This window comes from Hoplias malabaricus, chromosome 1 (genome assembly GCF_029633855.1).
Source record: "Hoplias malabaricus isolate fHopMal1 chromosome 1, fHopMal1.hap1, whole genome shotgun sequence".
Classification (NCBI taxonomy): Eukaryota; Metazoa; Chordata; class Actinopteri; order Characiformes; family Erythrinidae; genus Hoplias; species Hoplias malabaricus.
In genome coordinates, this window is record NC_089800.1 from 64,276,681 (window position 1) to 64,293,519 (window position 16,839).

General features: G+C 39.4%; 1 protein-coding gene across 1 annotated transcript in view; it reads left to right on the top strand.

The window, feature by feature from the left end:
* The window catches only part of ush2a (Usher syndrome 2A (autosomal recessive, mild)), a 248,165-nt gene that overhangs the window by 176,595 nt on the left and 54,731 nt on the right, over positions 1-16,839 (top strand). The window contains exons 53-58 of the mRNA XM_066670600.1: positions 4,426-4,649; positions 8,036-8,201; positions 8,271-8,348; positions 10,610-10,807; positions 12,469-12,623; positions 15,634-15,832. Coding sequence (XP_066526697.1) covers positions 4,426-4,649; positions 8,036-8,201; positions 8,271-8,348; positions 10,610-10,807; positions 12,469-12,623; positions 15,634-15,832 — 1,020 coding nt within the window. The remainder of the gene's footprint in view (positions 1-4,425; positions 4,650-8,035; positions 8,202-8,270; positions 8,349-10,609; positions 10,808-12,468; positions 12,624-15,633; positions 15,833-16,839) is intronic.

The window sequence follows — 16,839 nt, forward strand, 5'->3', positions numbered from 1 at the left end:
ACTCACACCTACGGACACTTTTGAGTCGCCAATCCACCTGCAACGTGTGTTTTTGGACTGTGGGAGGAAACCGGAGCACCCGGAGGAAACCCACGCGGACACGGGGAGAACACACCAACTCCTCACAGACAGTCACCCGGAGCGGGAATCAATCTGAAAATATAATAATAATTAAAAAAAATTGTATTTGTACTATTTTCATTAAATATAATGTAAAAAAGGAAGAGGAAACATAAACAGCAATTTCTAATTTCTACTGGCTTTCCTCTCTCTCTCTTTCTCTCTCTCTCTCTCTCTCGCTCTCTCTCTCTCTCTCTCTCTCATTCCCCAAAGAGTGGTGAAAGCAAAGGTGTTCCTGGCATTCATGTAATTTCTCCTCATGCCCCCAGCAGGTGAACAGGGATTGTAATAAATTAGTGAATTAAAATATGCTTAAAAAATAGTATTTAAAAAATCATTTGATTCTTGTTGTCAGATGAATTATTTATTTATTTGTAATATTATTTTCAGCTTTTAAGGAGGAATATAGGAGGAAAGTCCTTGTGCACTCTCTGATCATGACTTTGAAAAACGTCTGTATTTGGCCGGTTAAATAAAAAAATAATACTACTTATAAATAAATAAATAAATAATTTGTTTTCGTTTGTTCTGAGTTTCAGTTTTATGTGTCAAACAGGCTTTTTGAGACTCTCAGCACACACTTCTTTACCAGCCGTTCGACTGTTGCGAGCCTAAATATTTACTTATCATTAAATGAATGGAACCTTAATTCAAGAGACTTAAGCACCTTATGTTCACCACGTTAATGAACATATGCAAATCCGCCATAAATCTGAAGATTAGTGAGAATCGTTTTATGCTGCTTAGGAAAGAGGAGGGAAAAAAAATTTTAAAAGAAAAGGAAAGTTCATAAACAGAAAAAGGTGTTTTTTTACAGTGTTTTTTGAAGCTGAAACAAAAAAGGGTGAGATGAAGGAGGGAGAGTTGTTTTATCTGACAGACCAAGGTCAAAACCAGAGATCCACTACGCTGGAGTTTCCCCAGAGAAATAGGTCAGTGTGTTAAATATCCAAAAGTATTTGGACACACCCTATAATGAATCAATCCTTTGGTTCACCCATAGTGTCCCCCTTGAGACTTCCTGGTTTAAAGATTAGGAAGCTTGCCCTGTGTTGATCTTGGATGTAGTCGAAACTTAAAAAATCTACGGTACATGTACATATTTACAGTATATGCCTTGCACTAATACCTCATTGGGGTCATGTGGCTTCCACTATGGCGCTGGCTATGGTGACAAGGTGCTGCATTTTTGAGTTGTTAAACCATGAACCATCTTGCTCAATGCCAAGTGTCAGCCTGAGGGTTTGGACTGTGGAATGAGAATTGTAGTTGAAGTTGTGATTTTTGTTGTAATGTCTGTGCTCTTATGGCTGCTATCAAATTCTCACTCTAAGGTTCCAACATCTACAGGGAACAACCTACCTATTAATACCCTTCATTTGAGAAGAAATGAAACGTCTGGTCTCTAAAGCATGTCATGAAAAATGCAGCGAGGTAAAGGAAAGGGTGGGGGCCATGTAACGAGTGCTGAAGCTATTTTGGAAAAATTGTTGAGCTGTTTATTTGCAAGTCATTGGAGCTGAAGTAATGCACCCTGGGAATTGCCACCGAACGCAGCACCGCAACATCTGCTGTCCCTAAGTGAGTTAGAGCACGTCAGACATCTTTATGTCAGCACCGCTCTGTGATGGATGCAGCCCTCTGCGACAAAAAAAAAAAAAAAAAAAATACTGTGCTGCCGCTTTTGGCCGTTAAGTGAAATTACTATTTAAATTAATGGCGCTGTCACGGTTTATCTGCGCAAAGAATGAACGCTGATTAGGGCATTAAACAATTAGCAATTTATCACACTGCAGCTTGATGGTAATTATGGTAGCGATGGTTTACCCAAGTAAATAAACCAGGAGTCTCTTCCAGTTAGTGGGACGTCCAAACTGGAGCCTGGCTCCACTCTCTGATTCTCTGCTCTACAGACGGCTGCACAGACGATGGAAAAAGTGGGGGGAAACGGAATTCACCAAACGTTATAAACAAATTATATTGAAAGTGGTTTCATGTGAAAATCTCTGGTTCAGTTTACCACCACTGCAAAGAAATCTGAGTCTCTACATTCAGTCATTTCATCCCTCTCTTAGTTTAGATCTCAAACACAGAACCAACTATAGTGTTGTAGTACTTATTTTGTTGGTATTCAATCTCAGAATGTATGAATTGTATATGACGTGGTAAACAATAAGTAAAATGTTAACAGTTTGTTGAAGTAATGATTTGAAAGTGCCTTTTATATCAAGAGGATTCTTTTATATCAAGAGGTTTTGTTCATTAGAAAAAAAATCTAAAATTGAAAGATTGAATCTTGGGAAAAGATTGAACTTTGAAAAATACAACAATGTATTCAAAATTGAAATAAAACTAAATTTATTTACTTACTGTTTTACACTGAATATTGCATATAAAGTGATAGTTCTCATAGTCAACAGTGAGGAAGGTCCTCCGCCTTCATTGCTATTCTGTCAGTCGTTACACCACACCTGTCTCCGCTGATGTCCCGCCTCCCATGTGAGAAAAGGATCAGAAGTCTAAAACTGAAAAAAAAAGAATCTGAATGTGAAAATAAGGTCTGTGACCAAAAAAAAGATATTTAAGAATTGAATCTGAAAACAAAATCTGCAATAAAAAAATATAAGACTTCAGATATCAAAATATATAGGAAAGTAAAAATTGAGAATAACTTATTTATTTAAACAAATTAAGTAATTGAATCAAAATTCTATTTAAAAAAAAATCATCCAACGCTTATTTTAATTTTGAATACATTGTTGTATTTTTTAAAGTTCAATCTCAAGATTTGAACTTTCAGTTTCAGATTTTTTTTCAAATGAACAAAATGTTTGACCCTAATATAGCTCCATACAGGACCTGTGTTTATGTGAGAGGGCAAAGATGAAGTTAAAGCTGGAACAGATAAAAGTTTGTAGTGGATAAAAATAACAACAACAACAACAAAAAAACAAAGAATAAGTAAAAATGTCTAACAAGTAGGGCTTCTGCTCCTGGCTTCTCAATCCTGGGCTCTCAGGCTGGACAGAGCACTGGTGTAAACAGTAACTCAACCTCATTTAAAGGAACAGGAGCTGTGATGCTGTGTTGTTTTATCCTTGTGGTATTTTCATATTCCAAATATATTCCAGTTGTTTGTTAAAACATTAGAAATGTGCTAGCTTGTGGAAAAGGGGGAGAATGTGTCCCTTTTGTAATATATAGCATGGGCACCTCCACTCTGAATACACTTTAAAATGTACAAATTTGTTTAAAATACCTTACTTTACATCAGTCCTCTCTGAATGATTGTTTACATCTTAATTAAAAATTAAATTCCAATTTAATGTAAATTAACATAGTGTTATAAAGCTTGCTTGTTTTGACCATAGTGCTAAATGGTATTTGATTCTTTAATGTAACCCTATTTCTCTAACATTTGCATGTTTGAATGAATAAAGGCCAGAAAGTCTCTTCTGTATCCAACACGGGAGATAGTGATGAATGTATTATGTCTGAAGCTTGTCCTGAGAGAGCTGAGAGCCGCTCTGAATGTTTTTAAGGTGGCGTGAGAAGATGCAGGTTGATGTTTGTGAGAAAGTGACGGCTGATGGGAGGAGACGGGCCCAGCCTTTTTGATTTCCCCCAGCTGACCACTTCCTTTTCATGTCTCTCTTTTTTAAACTCCTGCTGAGATGATCAGATCCAAAGCTCAGAGCTGTCACAAACTGTTCCAATTTCATTTCAACCCATTTTGTGGTGAGACAAAATGTATCTGAATGCATGATTGTCTTTGTATCATTTAATCTATAATTAAAACTGTAATTGTCTAATTTAAAGTCAAAATAGAATTAAAGGAGAATTTGACAATTCAACAGTTGCTAAGATGTAATCTCAGTGATGGAGACAATGGAACTACACTCACCTTTTGTCAATTCCACTTACCCTTAAGGTGCATTTTGTTATTTGTTTATAGCCTGTTTGTCACTTGGAATTTGTACTTTTTTAGCTTTCACAGACCAGGCATTGTTTGAGTGGTGGATCATTCTCAACACTGCAGTGTGTGTTGTGTGTGTACCAGAGAACCAGACACAGCAGTGCTGTCAGACATAATTTAAAGCAAATGGAACTTGAAATGTACATAAACACCTGAATTCTAGCCACTGGAGAAAGAAAACAGTCTTTTATTGAATCTGTTAGATCAATGGATGGGTTACTTTCTAATGTATGTTTTTATGACATTATAAAAGACCCTGTGTGTGTATGTGTGTGCGCGCGTGTGTGTGTGTGTGTGTGTGTGTGTGCACATGTGCCTGTGTTCTGTAGGAATGTCCTGCTGTGGAGAACAGTATATCAACACCTCTACCTCTTTGTGCTGCTCTGGTCCGGAGAAACTAGAACCTAAGGTCCATGTTCTGGAGAGCCGGACAGGTCAGAAGTGCTGCTGGACAGAGCTGATGAAGGAAGAGGAGGAGTGCTGTAACAGAGTGGGTTTTAACCCCCAAGACACAGTTTGTTCTGACACAGCTCCTCACGGCATCGTTATACAGGTAAACCACACCTTAAATAAGCAGTCTGTAATACTGACAGCAAGCATTAAAAATCGGAACTATAGTACAGTTTCAAAACAGTGGAGAGGGCTGTCTGCCTCCGTCCCCTCCTCGCCAAACTCACCAAAGCTTGACCAGGTTGCCAGTTTGAGGAAAACTGAACGAACAAGCAAGAGACTAAATTAAGAACATTGGACCGTAATAGCTAAGGAGAATGTGTCATAATCAACATATTTACACAGAAGTGTTCATTTCACTAAAATATCTCCCTATGCAAGAAAAAGGCAAAAAAGTCAACAAGCAGCCACCATTTCCTTACATTTACAACCCTTTACTGCCCAAATCTGCATTAAATATTTTGACTAGACAAGGCTGGTATTACTTATCGATTTTCCTTTCCACCATAAATGTTGTATAGGAGGCCAAATTTTGCTTCTTATTCACAATGTTCGTAGTCAAACATTTTGTTCCACCATACGTGTGTCCGTTTACGAGTCTTATTGGCGTTATTTGCCAGCTTCTTGAATTCCCTGTCCCACCTTAAGAGCTGAGGCTAGAGATATAGCTTTTGAAACTTTTTGAAGCGACTGTTATTCCAGTTTATCCGTTTAAGTCACACAAACCAATTGTATGTAATGTCACTAAACATTTAGCACTACCTACATAAGTGAAAGGCAAAAATGGCCCTGCCGATTTTCCTGCATTTACAAGAATGTACTGTCTGAGCCACCTTAAAATTTTAGACTAGATAAGGCTTGTGATATTTTCCCTTCAACCATAAATGTCAATATAGGAAGCAGACCCTTGCTTCTTATTCTCAATTTTCATATTCAAGCATTTAGTTCCAACTTAAATGGGTCTGATTTTATTTGCATTCTTCTCCAGCTTTTTACTGAATACTCATTTCCACCTTAAACAGCTATGCAAATCTAAAGCTAGCTAGGTTTTATAAACAAAATAAATTTTGATTTTTTTTCTATGTTATCCATTTAAAACACATGACCAAGTCTACATCATTTCACTAAAACATCTACCTACTAGTGAAATGCTTATATTTGCTGTGTACTACCAAGCTTGATTCCTTAAATAGGCGAATATGCAAAGCTTTTCAAATAGAATTCTTACTCCTTAATTTGTTTAAAACACACATACCACAAAGAAACACACATGAATTTGCCTTCATTTCTTAAAAACAATGATATTTACACTTTTCAATCATGTCATTATTCACCTTCTTCATATAAAACACACAAAACACAGCTCTTACACCTTTCATACATCACTATGCCTCACTTTTTTTTATATAAAACAAACAATTCATATAAAACACAACAGCAATATTTCCTCTCATTTTAAACTGTCCCTGTTCATGGAGATTTTTAGAAGGGCAGTGGGCTTTTTGGGTCCGGTAAAATATAACATTAACTCTATTCACTTACTCATTTCATGGCTGCAAGACACTATGTTTGTAGACCTGGCAACGCTGTGGGTTTGGACCGTAAAATGATTGGACAAAGGGCGGGATCACAGGCAGGACCTCAGAGGACGGGATCACAGGTGCTTTGCTGCGGACTGGGCACTTCTCAAAGAGAATATACTGCTTCAGCAATGCTATGAGAGGCAGCAGTGTTTTAGCTTTGACTGTTTCCTTAATCTATGATCACACACCCTGGACATTTTATGACTAAGTACAGTAAATATACTACAGATTGCTCCTTTAACTCCTCTAAACATTTATGGATGCTCCTTATAATTCAGCTAATTAATTTTCATAATCTCTGGATAAATGCATTGCTGAGATGCTCTGGGCCAGCTGTACATATTGGCAAGCATATGTGAGAAGGATAAAAAGCCCTGTGACTGTGGAGCAGTGGAACTGCCATCTCTGTGCTATTGGAGCTTAATACAAAACAGACATAAAACACAACCAGTAGAGCAAGTAAAATGGTTACATTGAAACAACTGAAAGAACTGTTTTATAGCTGTTCACAGTTTAAATACATGATTTATTCATTCATACTTTCATTAGATTCATCCTGTTCAAGTTCAATTTGAGTCCAAGCCTTCCAGGAATCATTGGACACAAGGCAGGAACACACCCTGAACACGGCACCAGTCCATCACAGTGTATCTCACACTCACCCAGGCTGTCAAACACACAGACCTTTTTTTGTCTGTGGGAGTAAACTGGAGCACCTGGAGGAAACCCACACAGACACAGGGAGAACACACCAAACTCCTCACAGTTACCCAAATCAGGGTTAAACCCCACAACCCCAGAACCCTGGTGCTGTGTGGCAGTGACACTACCTGTAGCACCATTTGCTGCCCTCAAGCACTTCAATAGCCCTTAAATAATAAATAAAGTGGACACCTGCTCATCATGGGAGGCATAATGCCATTCCCCTCCCCATTCTCCTGCATACACACACACACACACACACACACACATACACAAACAAACACACACACTACACAGTGTATGCCACTCAACATCTGTGGCAAGTAATGCCTGAATATTATTCATTTAAATAGACATCTTTACAATGACTCTAGCTATCTAGCTAGTTATCACCTGTTAGAGTTGTGCAAATAAAGTGTGATCTAACTGTTAGGCACGTTAGCATCCCCAGGCTGTATTGTACCTTTAATTAGCCTTGTTGTGAAGCGGAGGTGAAAGATAGGAGACGACAAGGCGTGATGTATGCGCTTGTCTCACCAGAAAGCGGGAGATCTCACTCAGACTTCATTAATCAGAGATTTTCATTGGAACTTGAGCTAATACTGCACTCAGCTTGAGCTCAGGAGGAGAAAGACAGAGAGGAGATGCAGGGAGGGAGAGGAAGAGGGAACGAGTACAGAGAGAGTGGGAGGCAGCATGTGTGAGAAAGAAGAAAAGCAGACTGGGCCTGTGGTCATTAATGTGTAATTATGTGACTAAGGGGCATCCGCACTCTTCACTGTGTTGTGCGTATACATACACACTCATCGGCTCACACTCGGCAGTTATCTCTTTACTGCTGTCACTAATGAGGGTTTAATATGTGAATGGTTCTTCACTCAGATTTATCAGGCTGTATGACACCTACGTAAACTTCCATGCCAACTGACATTATCATCAGCCATAACATAATGACCACCTCCTTGTTTGTAAGTGTTGAAAGTTTCAGATGCAAAAAAATTAGTTTTTCTGTGTTTTATGTAAACCAAACGTCCTTGTTTTTACATTCACATTAGATTCTCCATTGACCACAGAGAACTTTGTAGTTCTACAATTACATGTGCTGCTCTGCATACTCTGGTTGCCCCTATCCAACTGTATGGATGTATGCATACTGGGCTATGTAAAAATAAAAAGATGTGATGTTTGTGTTTTTTTTCTTTAGGAAAAGTGTCGTCCCAGTGTCTTGTGTCCTGTATCGTCTGCCTCGGGGGCGTACTGTGGAGTGTGTGATTTTAACCCTTCGCAGTTCATCTGTACTTGGGTTCCTGCTGATTTGGACAATACACAAACTTCGCACAGTTCTTCATCAGCTATACACACTCCACACAGTGACCCTTCGGCTACACACACTTCATCCAAATTTCCTGGAACCCAGCAAACACCATCAATTCCTTCAGCTCTACCCCACAGCCAACTCTGCCCCAGCACTGAGGAGCTGGTCTACAGCGGAGCACCAAACAGATACATTTATATGGGTAAAAAACACTTCCAGAAATGATTCTTTCTCTCAATGCTGGTGAATCAAACCAGATGCCCTACTATAAAATCACCTAACAGAAAGTGATTACATGAAAATATTTATGAACACACTGCTGATGAAGGTGATAATTTTTCCTAACATAACATTTTTTCAATATTTCCAACTCATTAAACTGTGAAGACACACACAAGCTTAATGTGCATATGATAATGTGTAATGAGGCAATGAAGGATATTTTTTGTGATGTAAAACCGTTGGGTGTCGGGTTCTTAGCACAATTCTGACTGATCAGTTTATCTAGACCACATAATTCTGACAGCAGAGCATTTCCAATATGTTTGTACACATCTGACTTATTGAATGGTACAGAAATGTTGAAAAAATTGAGTTTAACAACCTCTTCCAGAGAAACAGTAAAATATAAAAATCTGCAACACAGCAGAACTACAGGCCCAGAAGGCCTCTTGGTCCACAGCTTTGGCGTGTGTTTTTATTCCTCTACCCTATGGAGGAGGCTCTTTCAGGGCGTTATTTATTTGGTTAGTTGCATCTGTTTAATCAAGACTAATGCAGGAGTTGAGGGGGGCTGGCTGGCGTGAGGAGAGTGATTCTAGTCAGTGCTGTGCTGCCATCTGGGCTCAGGATCTAAAGCTGTCGCACCCCCCAAGCCTCCAGATGTTTCCATCACCCCATACACCCCCTTACCCCCCACCCCCACCCGCTTCATATTCAGGGACACTGAGAATTCTGGGAGACACCCAGCACTGAGATCACCTGAACACACCATAATATGGTTACGTTATTGAGCATGTCTCACTCAGAAATCATCTTTGTGATTTATGATATGTTTGGGCAATTACCTTTTTGTCTGAAGTAATTCTACCTCTGAATATTTTAGTGTTTTAGACCTGTTCTTAAATGCAGTGATGAACTGTGTCTACTAGAGCAAGGCATGCAGACCATAAATATCTAATTTCCTATACGCATATAAGTTATGACTAACTTAAATAAGTAAATAAATAAAACAGCTCTAAACTGCCAATCTACCTGAGCTCTATTGGAATTTCCAGCAGTACGTTAGCACTAAAGTAAGGTTGTAACACATGGAAATTTTATTGGTTGTTCTAAATATAACAAACAGAATTTCCACTGACATTTCCTAGCAGTGTTGGTAGAATTTATGTCTTTATTTGACAAAATATCTTCACTGATGCAAGGCCTTCTTACCATCTCCTGAAGTCCTAACCAAAGGAAAAGTTTACATGTTTCAAGATACCTTCAAATAGGCCCTAGAAAATTAAGATGCATGGTCCATTTACTTTATCAGGATTACTGTAATTCAGATATGGGATTTTCTCTTCCTGTTTTTATATGTAAGCTTATATATAAAATGACCAAGATATGTATTAGCATTATCTCACTCTGTTTGCAGTATAAATATAACCAAACCCTCAGTCATCATGCCAGATTTAAACTGAACTTTTGCCATGTGCCCTGCTGAACCAGTGATTTACACCATTCTTCAGCCCACCTCCCCAACCCACAACACAGAAAACCTTGCAGGTTCACAGCAAACTGTTGTTGCACGATAAAGAAAATACATGGCAGTAAAGAGAGGACCCAGTTTGCTCCTCAAAGTGAGGGTTTGTTTTAGTGCAAGTCTTTCTCTCTCTCCTGAGGCCCCATAAAGACACACATCACATATGGTCCACATACTGCAGTAGAACAGGCTATTAGTTTGTGTGTTTGTGTGTGTGTGCACATCTTTATGCATCATCACAGTTGACAGTGTTTAAAACTTTACATAGGTATGAAATAGACTTTATTTTAATAGTTTCCTTCAGATATTTTTTCATTTCTGCTGAATGGTACTGAATTATATTGTAAAAGGTTGTGTATGCTGTATGTACATTGAAAATTTGGGATAATGCATGTAAAACCATCACTGATTTTCTATGCCGTTAACCGTCATAGACACACTTATTTATTTGTTGAGAATTTCTAGTGTATTTTGATTGGCATGCTAACTTTTATTTTCATACTTTTCATAATCTTTTGTAACAACTGGGTTTAGTGTAGTATTTTTAATACTTATTTTAATACTTTTCCTCACTTCAAAATCACATATAAAAGACCATAGAACCAGTAATAGTTCATACAATTTAAACAAACAAACAAAAATGTATGCAAATGTATATTATAAAACCTAATAAAATAATATATATGTAAGTATTAATGATGCATTTGTCCATTCAGACACAGATCTGGAGCCCTACACCAGTTATGAATACAGAGTCGGAGCGTGGAACAGACAAGGGAGAGCTTTTAGCCCTGCCTCCCGCATCACTACAATTGAGGACACACCCCTGGGAGTTCAACCCCCTCGCTGGAGACGGGTGGGGCTCCGCGATGACATCATCCAACTCAACTGGTCACCACCAATGCAGCCAAATGGTTTGACAACAAATATTTTATATATATATATATATATATATATATATATATATATATATATATATATATATTCAGTTTTCCCTCTTATCCCAAGAGTTTGTTGGTCTGAAATGAAGGGTATTAGTCAGGAGGATTTTGTTCTGCAATAGTAGCCTTTACTCTTCTCTGAAGGCTTTATAATAGCTATTGGAATATTTAATGTGGGGATTTGATGTATTCAGCTACATAAATAATTGTGAGATTAGATGCTCATGTTTAGTTTTCACTCCAGATCATTCCAAAATAATTCCACTTCTGGAACTTCTGAGGAACTTTATAACCCCACTATAGCCCACTCTTACTACTGAGCATGGTGCTTTGAGCACTGAGCAAGTCTTATGTGTAGCTACTCCAGACCAGCCCATTTCATTTATTGCTTATTAATGCTTGCTCTTTTTTATTTTGTACAAGTTATATTTTATAATACATAATAAATAGTATAGGGGCAGAACAGTGGCGCAGCAGGTAGTGTCGCTATCACACAGTTCCAGGGACCTGGAGGTTGTGGGTTCGATTCCCGCTCCGGGTGACTGTCTGTGAGGAGTTTGGTGTGTTCTCCCTGTGTCTGCATGGGTTTCCTCCAGGTGCTCCGGTTTCCTCCCACAGTCCAAAAACACAAGTTGGTAGGTGGATTGGTGATTCAAAAGTGTCCGTAGGTGTGAGTGTGTGAGTGAATGTGTGAGTGTGAGTGCCCTGTCTTGCGCCCAATGATTCCAGGTAGGCTCTGGACCCACCGCGACCCTGAACTGGATAAGCGCTTACAGATAATGAATGAATTAATATATAGTATATACAAGAGTTTATACAAAAAATAGCAGAAATTACTCATGTCCGCACATCATTGGCCAAAAGTTGTCAGCCCTAGCAAAGCCGCTATTATTATTCAGTAGCTTTGTTGCTGTATCAGAAACTGGCTTTGAGTTTTCTGTGTGAAATTTCTGATTGGGCCTCTAATCATGAAGGAACTCAGTTTATGTAATCTGTGCTTGGCATTGTGACTCTGTACATTTAGCCTCATTTCCACAATAAACAGGAATCAACCGTTATTTTTCTGCTGGGATAATAACACAGCAAACTGTATGAAGCTGATTAATGCCATGGTTACTGTAGTTAATCTGCAGCTAATAATTTATGAATCCCTGAATTCACATGTTCATAAAGCCAGTGCTAAATAAAAATAACAAGCTCTATTTCAGCAGACTTCTGGACCACTTAATATGTAAAGAAACACGTTGATTGCTCATTAGGAATTCTTTCTTCTCTTTAATCAGATGCCTCACCATCCAATCTGCTGTGATTTCAGACTAACACAGTTCTCCGCCTCCTCACTCTGATTCAGAGAGTGTGTTTATAATATAGTTTAATATTCTTGGTTTTAGACCAAAGCCAAAAATCATCCATTGTGTTCTTTTTGGTTCTCTATGCATTCACACGAAAAGAGATAAACAAAAGTTAACTGGAGATCTGATTGTTTTATGCATATTTGTGGTTATTAACTGTTATAATATCGACCTGTGTGACTCAAGTAGTTTTTAGATAGCTTTTTACAAATGTTTTACACATTTTTTACATATGTCCTCTGTCTTTTTAACATTTGTGCCTGTGTGACTTTTTTGTTCCAGGTGAGATTCTTCACTATTCAATTCTACGTGATGGACAGGAGCGTTACCGTGGAAACGAGCACAGCTTCACTGATGCAGGAGGCATCCGGCCTTTCCAGGAATATACTTATAAACTGAGGGCCTGCACTTCAGTGGGCTGCACTGAATCCAGCAAAGTGAGTGTGTGTGTGTGTGTGTGTGTGTGTGTGTGTGTGTGTGCGTGCGTGCGTGCGTGCGTGCGTGCGTGCGTGCGTGCGTGTGTGTGTGTGTCAGATACAAAATGACACATTCCCTCTCGGTTTTAAATTTACCTTGTTTTGCATTCATTGTCCAGTTGATCAACTCTATTGAAGTCAGTGCAATAAGTAGTCCATATGTTGTGATGGATTCTTTGTTAGCCCGTGACTGTGCATTTACAAAGTGGACCAACGAGGCAGGTGTTTCTACTAGAGTGGCCCGTGATTGGACACAGTGTTTAAAAACACCTGCTGTGTCTGATCAACCTTTATCAGTGCAACACACACTAACACACCAAATTGATCACATCAGTGTCACTGCATCACCACCACGACCCAAATATCACCTGCTGTATGATGGTCCTGACGATTGGAGAACTGCAAGAACAGGATCTGTCAGTATATGGAGAGAAAAAATAGACAGACTACAAAATGGAATTCTAAATCTACAAAATGTTAATAAACACCAATGAACCATAACATTATGACCACCTCATGGTTTCTACACTCACTGACCATTCTCTGAGTTTCACTAACCACACAGGAGCAGTTTGTAGTTTTATAATTACAAACTATAGTTCATTTGCTGCTCTGTAAACTTTATTTTTCCCCTTTCACCTGGTTTGTCATTGGTCAGGACTCCCACAGGACCACCACAGAGGAGGTATGATTTGGGTGGTGGATCATTCTCAGTGCTGCACTGACACTGACATGGAGGTGGTGGTTTGTTAGTGTGTCTTTCACTGGTACAAGAGGATCAGACACAGCAATGGTCCACCAACCAAACATATTCAGCCAACAGCATCCTGTGTCCACCAAGTCACAGGTAGTATGTGTTACTGCACAGTTTGTGTTCATAATCCACCAGTCCTTCATCAGCAGACACAGAATGCTGTTGGCTGGCTATTTTTGGTTGGTGGACTATTCTTTGTCCACCAACAGAGAATAGTCAGCAAAGCACAAAGCACAGTGACATTGAGTGCTTTAAAAAAATCCAGCAGCACTGCTTTGTCTAATCCACTCATACCAGCACTCTAGTCTGTATTAATTAAGACTCCAGTCTGTAATTATAGAACTACAAAGTAGACAGCGTGGTCAGTGGAGCTGAGAGAATGGACAGTGTTTGTAGAACCAAGGAGGTTTTCATAATGTTACGGTTGATCGGTGTATGGTTAGTGGAGCTGATAAAATGAACAAGTACTGTAGAAACAAGGAGGTGACTGCAGTGTTATGGCTGATCAGTGTATTAACTATTGCCTACGTTTGAGTCTATTAACTTTTTCAATTAACTTTAAAATAAAATATTACAATGTATCAGAATCAAATGTATAATCTCTATAGAACATCATTAAATCAAACAGGGCACTCCACATAGATGTGGCGTTCTGGAGCTCCATCAAACATTATTACATAACCTCACTATAGTTTAAGGCCAAATACCTTTTAGCAGTGTTGCAACATCTAGTGTACAGTCTTCACAGAAAAGTATAGGATTTTGCTTCAATAAAGAGGAGCAAAGCCCTGATTGATACCTGTCATTTTAGAAGAAATGTTGAATGAGTATCCACAAGCTTCTAGCCAAGTAGTGTAGTTTTAAAAGGATAGTTTAAATATAGTCATTGCTGTTTCCTCAGTTTCCTGAACTTCTACACAACAGTCATAGAGAAATTCATGAAGAAATTAATTCTCTAGTCCCAGCTCTTGCTGTCTAGTTCCAAAGTGCTGAGTCCAGCGGATGTTTTCGATAGCAGCGTCTTTTCTCCTGGGCCTCTATCTCAGCCACATCACCGTTATCTCCCTGTAATTACTGTTCACGGCAGATGAAAGAACAAACCAAACTCTGCTTCCGCACCGTTTTAGATCAGGTGATTACTGTCCTCTGAGGTTTGCTGAAGGAACAGCCTGCAACAGAGAGCTTGAAGTGAGAGCATCACACTTTTATTAATACAAAGCTGATGATCTAGTTCTCTATCCTTTCTTGGTCATCTCCATCTTTAATCAGTTATCTCTGTAGGGTCTGTAAGTGTAAGTAGTTCCCTGTTTTAAATAGACATCACACTGTTTTAAAACAAGCAGAACAGCAGAGGAGAGGCAGTTTCTTGTAGTGAATATTTTTCTCCTTAGAAAAACATTGACCCATATAATAGGACATTTTGGAAGAGGAGAATACTAAATGCCACAGATGGAGGGCCGATAATGTTTATGTGGATGGCATCAAATCCTCACATCAATTTTGGAGCATCTAATGTAAAGTCTAGAAAAATGGAGGCTTGTACCACAGCAAATGGGGAAATACATTTCAGGTTAATACCCTTTGTTTAAATATAGTGTACAGTTTTGCCATGCTGTATCTGCCTATCTTAAGTATAAGAATTTAGTGTTTAGTCCCATATTGAGAAACAGTGCTAGTGGACTGGTGTGTGTGTGTGTGTGTGTGTGTGTGTGTGTAGGTAGGTATTTTCAGGTTGGGAGATGTTAAAAGGTGGGGGATTAACTTGTACACCAGCGAGCGTTTGCCCCAAAACAGTTGCAATTATTGTCTGCCCCAATACAAGGGGAGCAATTACCCAGAGGGCCACGGGGCGCTGGGCCGACTGTGTCGGGGGGAATGAGGAGACGCTGATTTAATCTCAGCAGACACTCTGTGGGTTCACAAAAAAGCACATCAGGCCACTGCCCCGGCCATGATACAAACAAGCGGAGAGCAGAGGATAGAAGGAGGAGGGGAGAGAAAGAGAGAGTGAGAGAGGGAAAGAAACAGAAAGAAAGGACCACCTTAACCACCTCTCACGGCCTTCTCCTAATAGTCTGCCACTCCTAAAGACAAGAACCCAAACCACTAGTGACATTCTATTAGAGCAGGATATCCAAGCCTCCATTAGGGCAAATTGCTCTGTAATTCTTTTCTCTGTGTGTGTGTGTGTGTGTGTGTGTGTATGTGTGTGTTTAGGTGCTTGTAGTGACTGTCCAGGGTGTCCCAGAGGGTCTCACCCCCCCAGCAGTGAGAGCTCTTGGCCCCACGTCGTTGTACATCAGCTGGACACCAGCATCCAAACCCAACGGCATCATCCAGGAATATCATCTCAATCAGACCGGAGTAGGGCTTATCCACAAACACACGCATGGAGAGATGGAGTACACACTCACAGGTATCATACATTCACATGTAGCACACACTCATGTATCACACACACACTCACATATAGCACACATTCAGAGGTAGCACACACTCTCTGGTATCACATCTTCAAAGGAAGCCAACCCTCGGACCTATCTCACACACCGCAGAATACACTTTCAGGTGTCATACACTTTCAGGAAGTGAAAACTCAAAGGTATTTCACCATCACATGTAGCAGATATTTACTAAGGATGGTTTAGGTTCTCAGGTTTACATCTAATCTTCACTCTTTATGTAGTGCAGTGTCCCTGTCACTGCACTTGGGCATTGGGATCCACACTGACAGCACCCACTATTGGCCACACCAACACCACCTCCAGCAGCAGTTTCCTACACAAATACTGGCCACAGCAAATCCTATTTAGCTTTAGTGGATGTGCATGGTGCTGATCCAGTATGTGCTATGTATGATGTTCAGGTACTATGTGTGCTGACATCTATCACACAGATCATGCCATCACACCGTCACAGACATTGGGACAGTAGTTTTTACTCACTTAAATTATAGAATGTATTCTTATTTTGTTTTTTTAAACTATGTACACTTACTTCCATGACTCAAGGGGCTGCAAATTATTGATAACAATTAGTTGTGTTATAATATTTCTGTAATTCATAGCCTTACAATTGTGTGCATCCAGAGTGGACCACACCCACCACTTATTGTCAGTAAAGAATTGCATGTAATGAATTGCTCTTTCCCCATCAGCAGAACCACAGAGCATTTACAGTATCTCCTTCAAACTTTATTTATTATTTATTTATTTGCACTGTTTTCTGGAAGCGCATAACAGCTGAATTTACGCCTGATTCCCGCAACAAGCTGCTGCCCATCACCCTGAGGTCCTGCTGATTTGTGGGATTTTTTTTTTCCTCGTTTCCTAAGCTCCTGGCCCTGAGCCATACGTCACTCTGCGTTTGTGTGTGTGTATGTGTGTGTGTGAGAGTGAGTATGAGAGAGATAGAGAGAGAGTG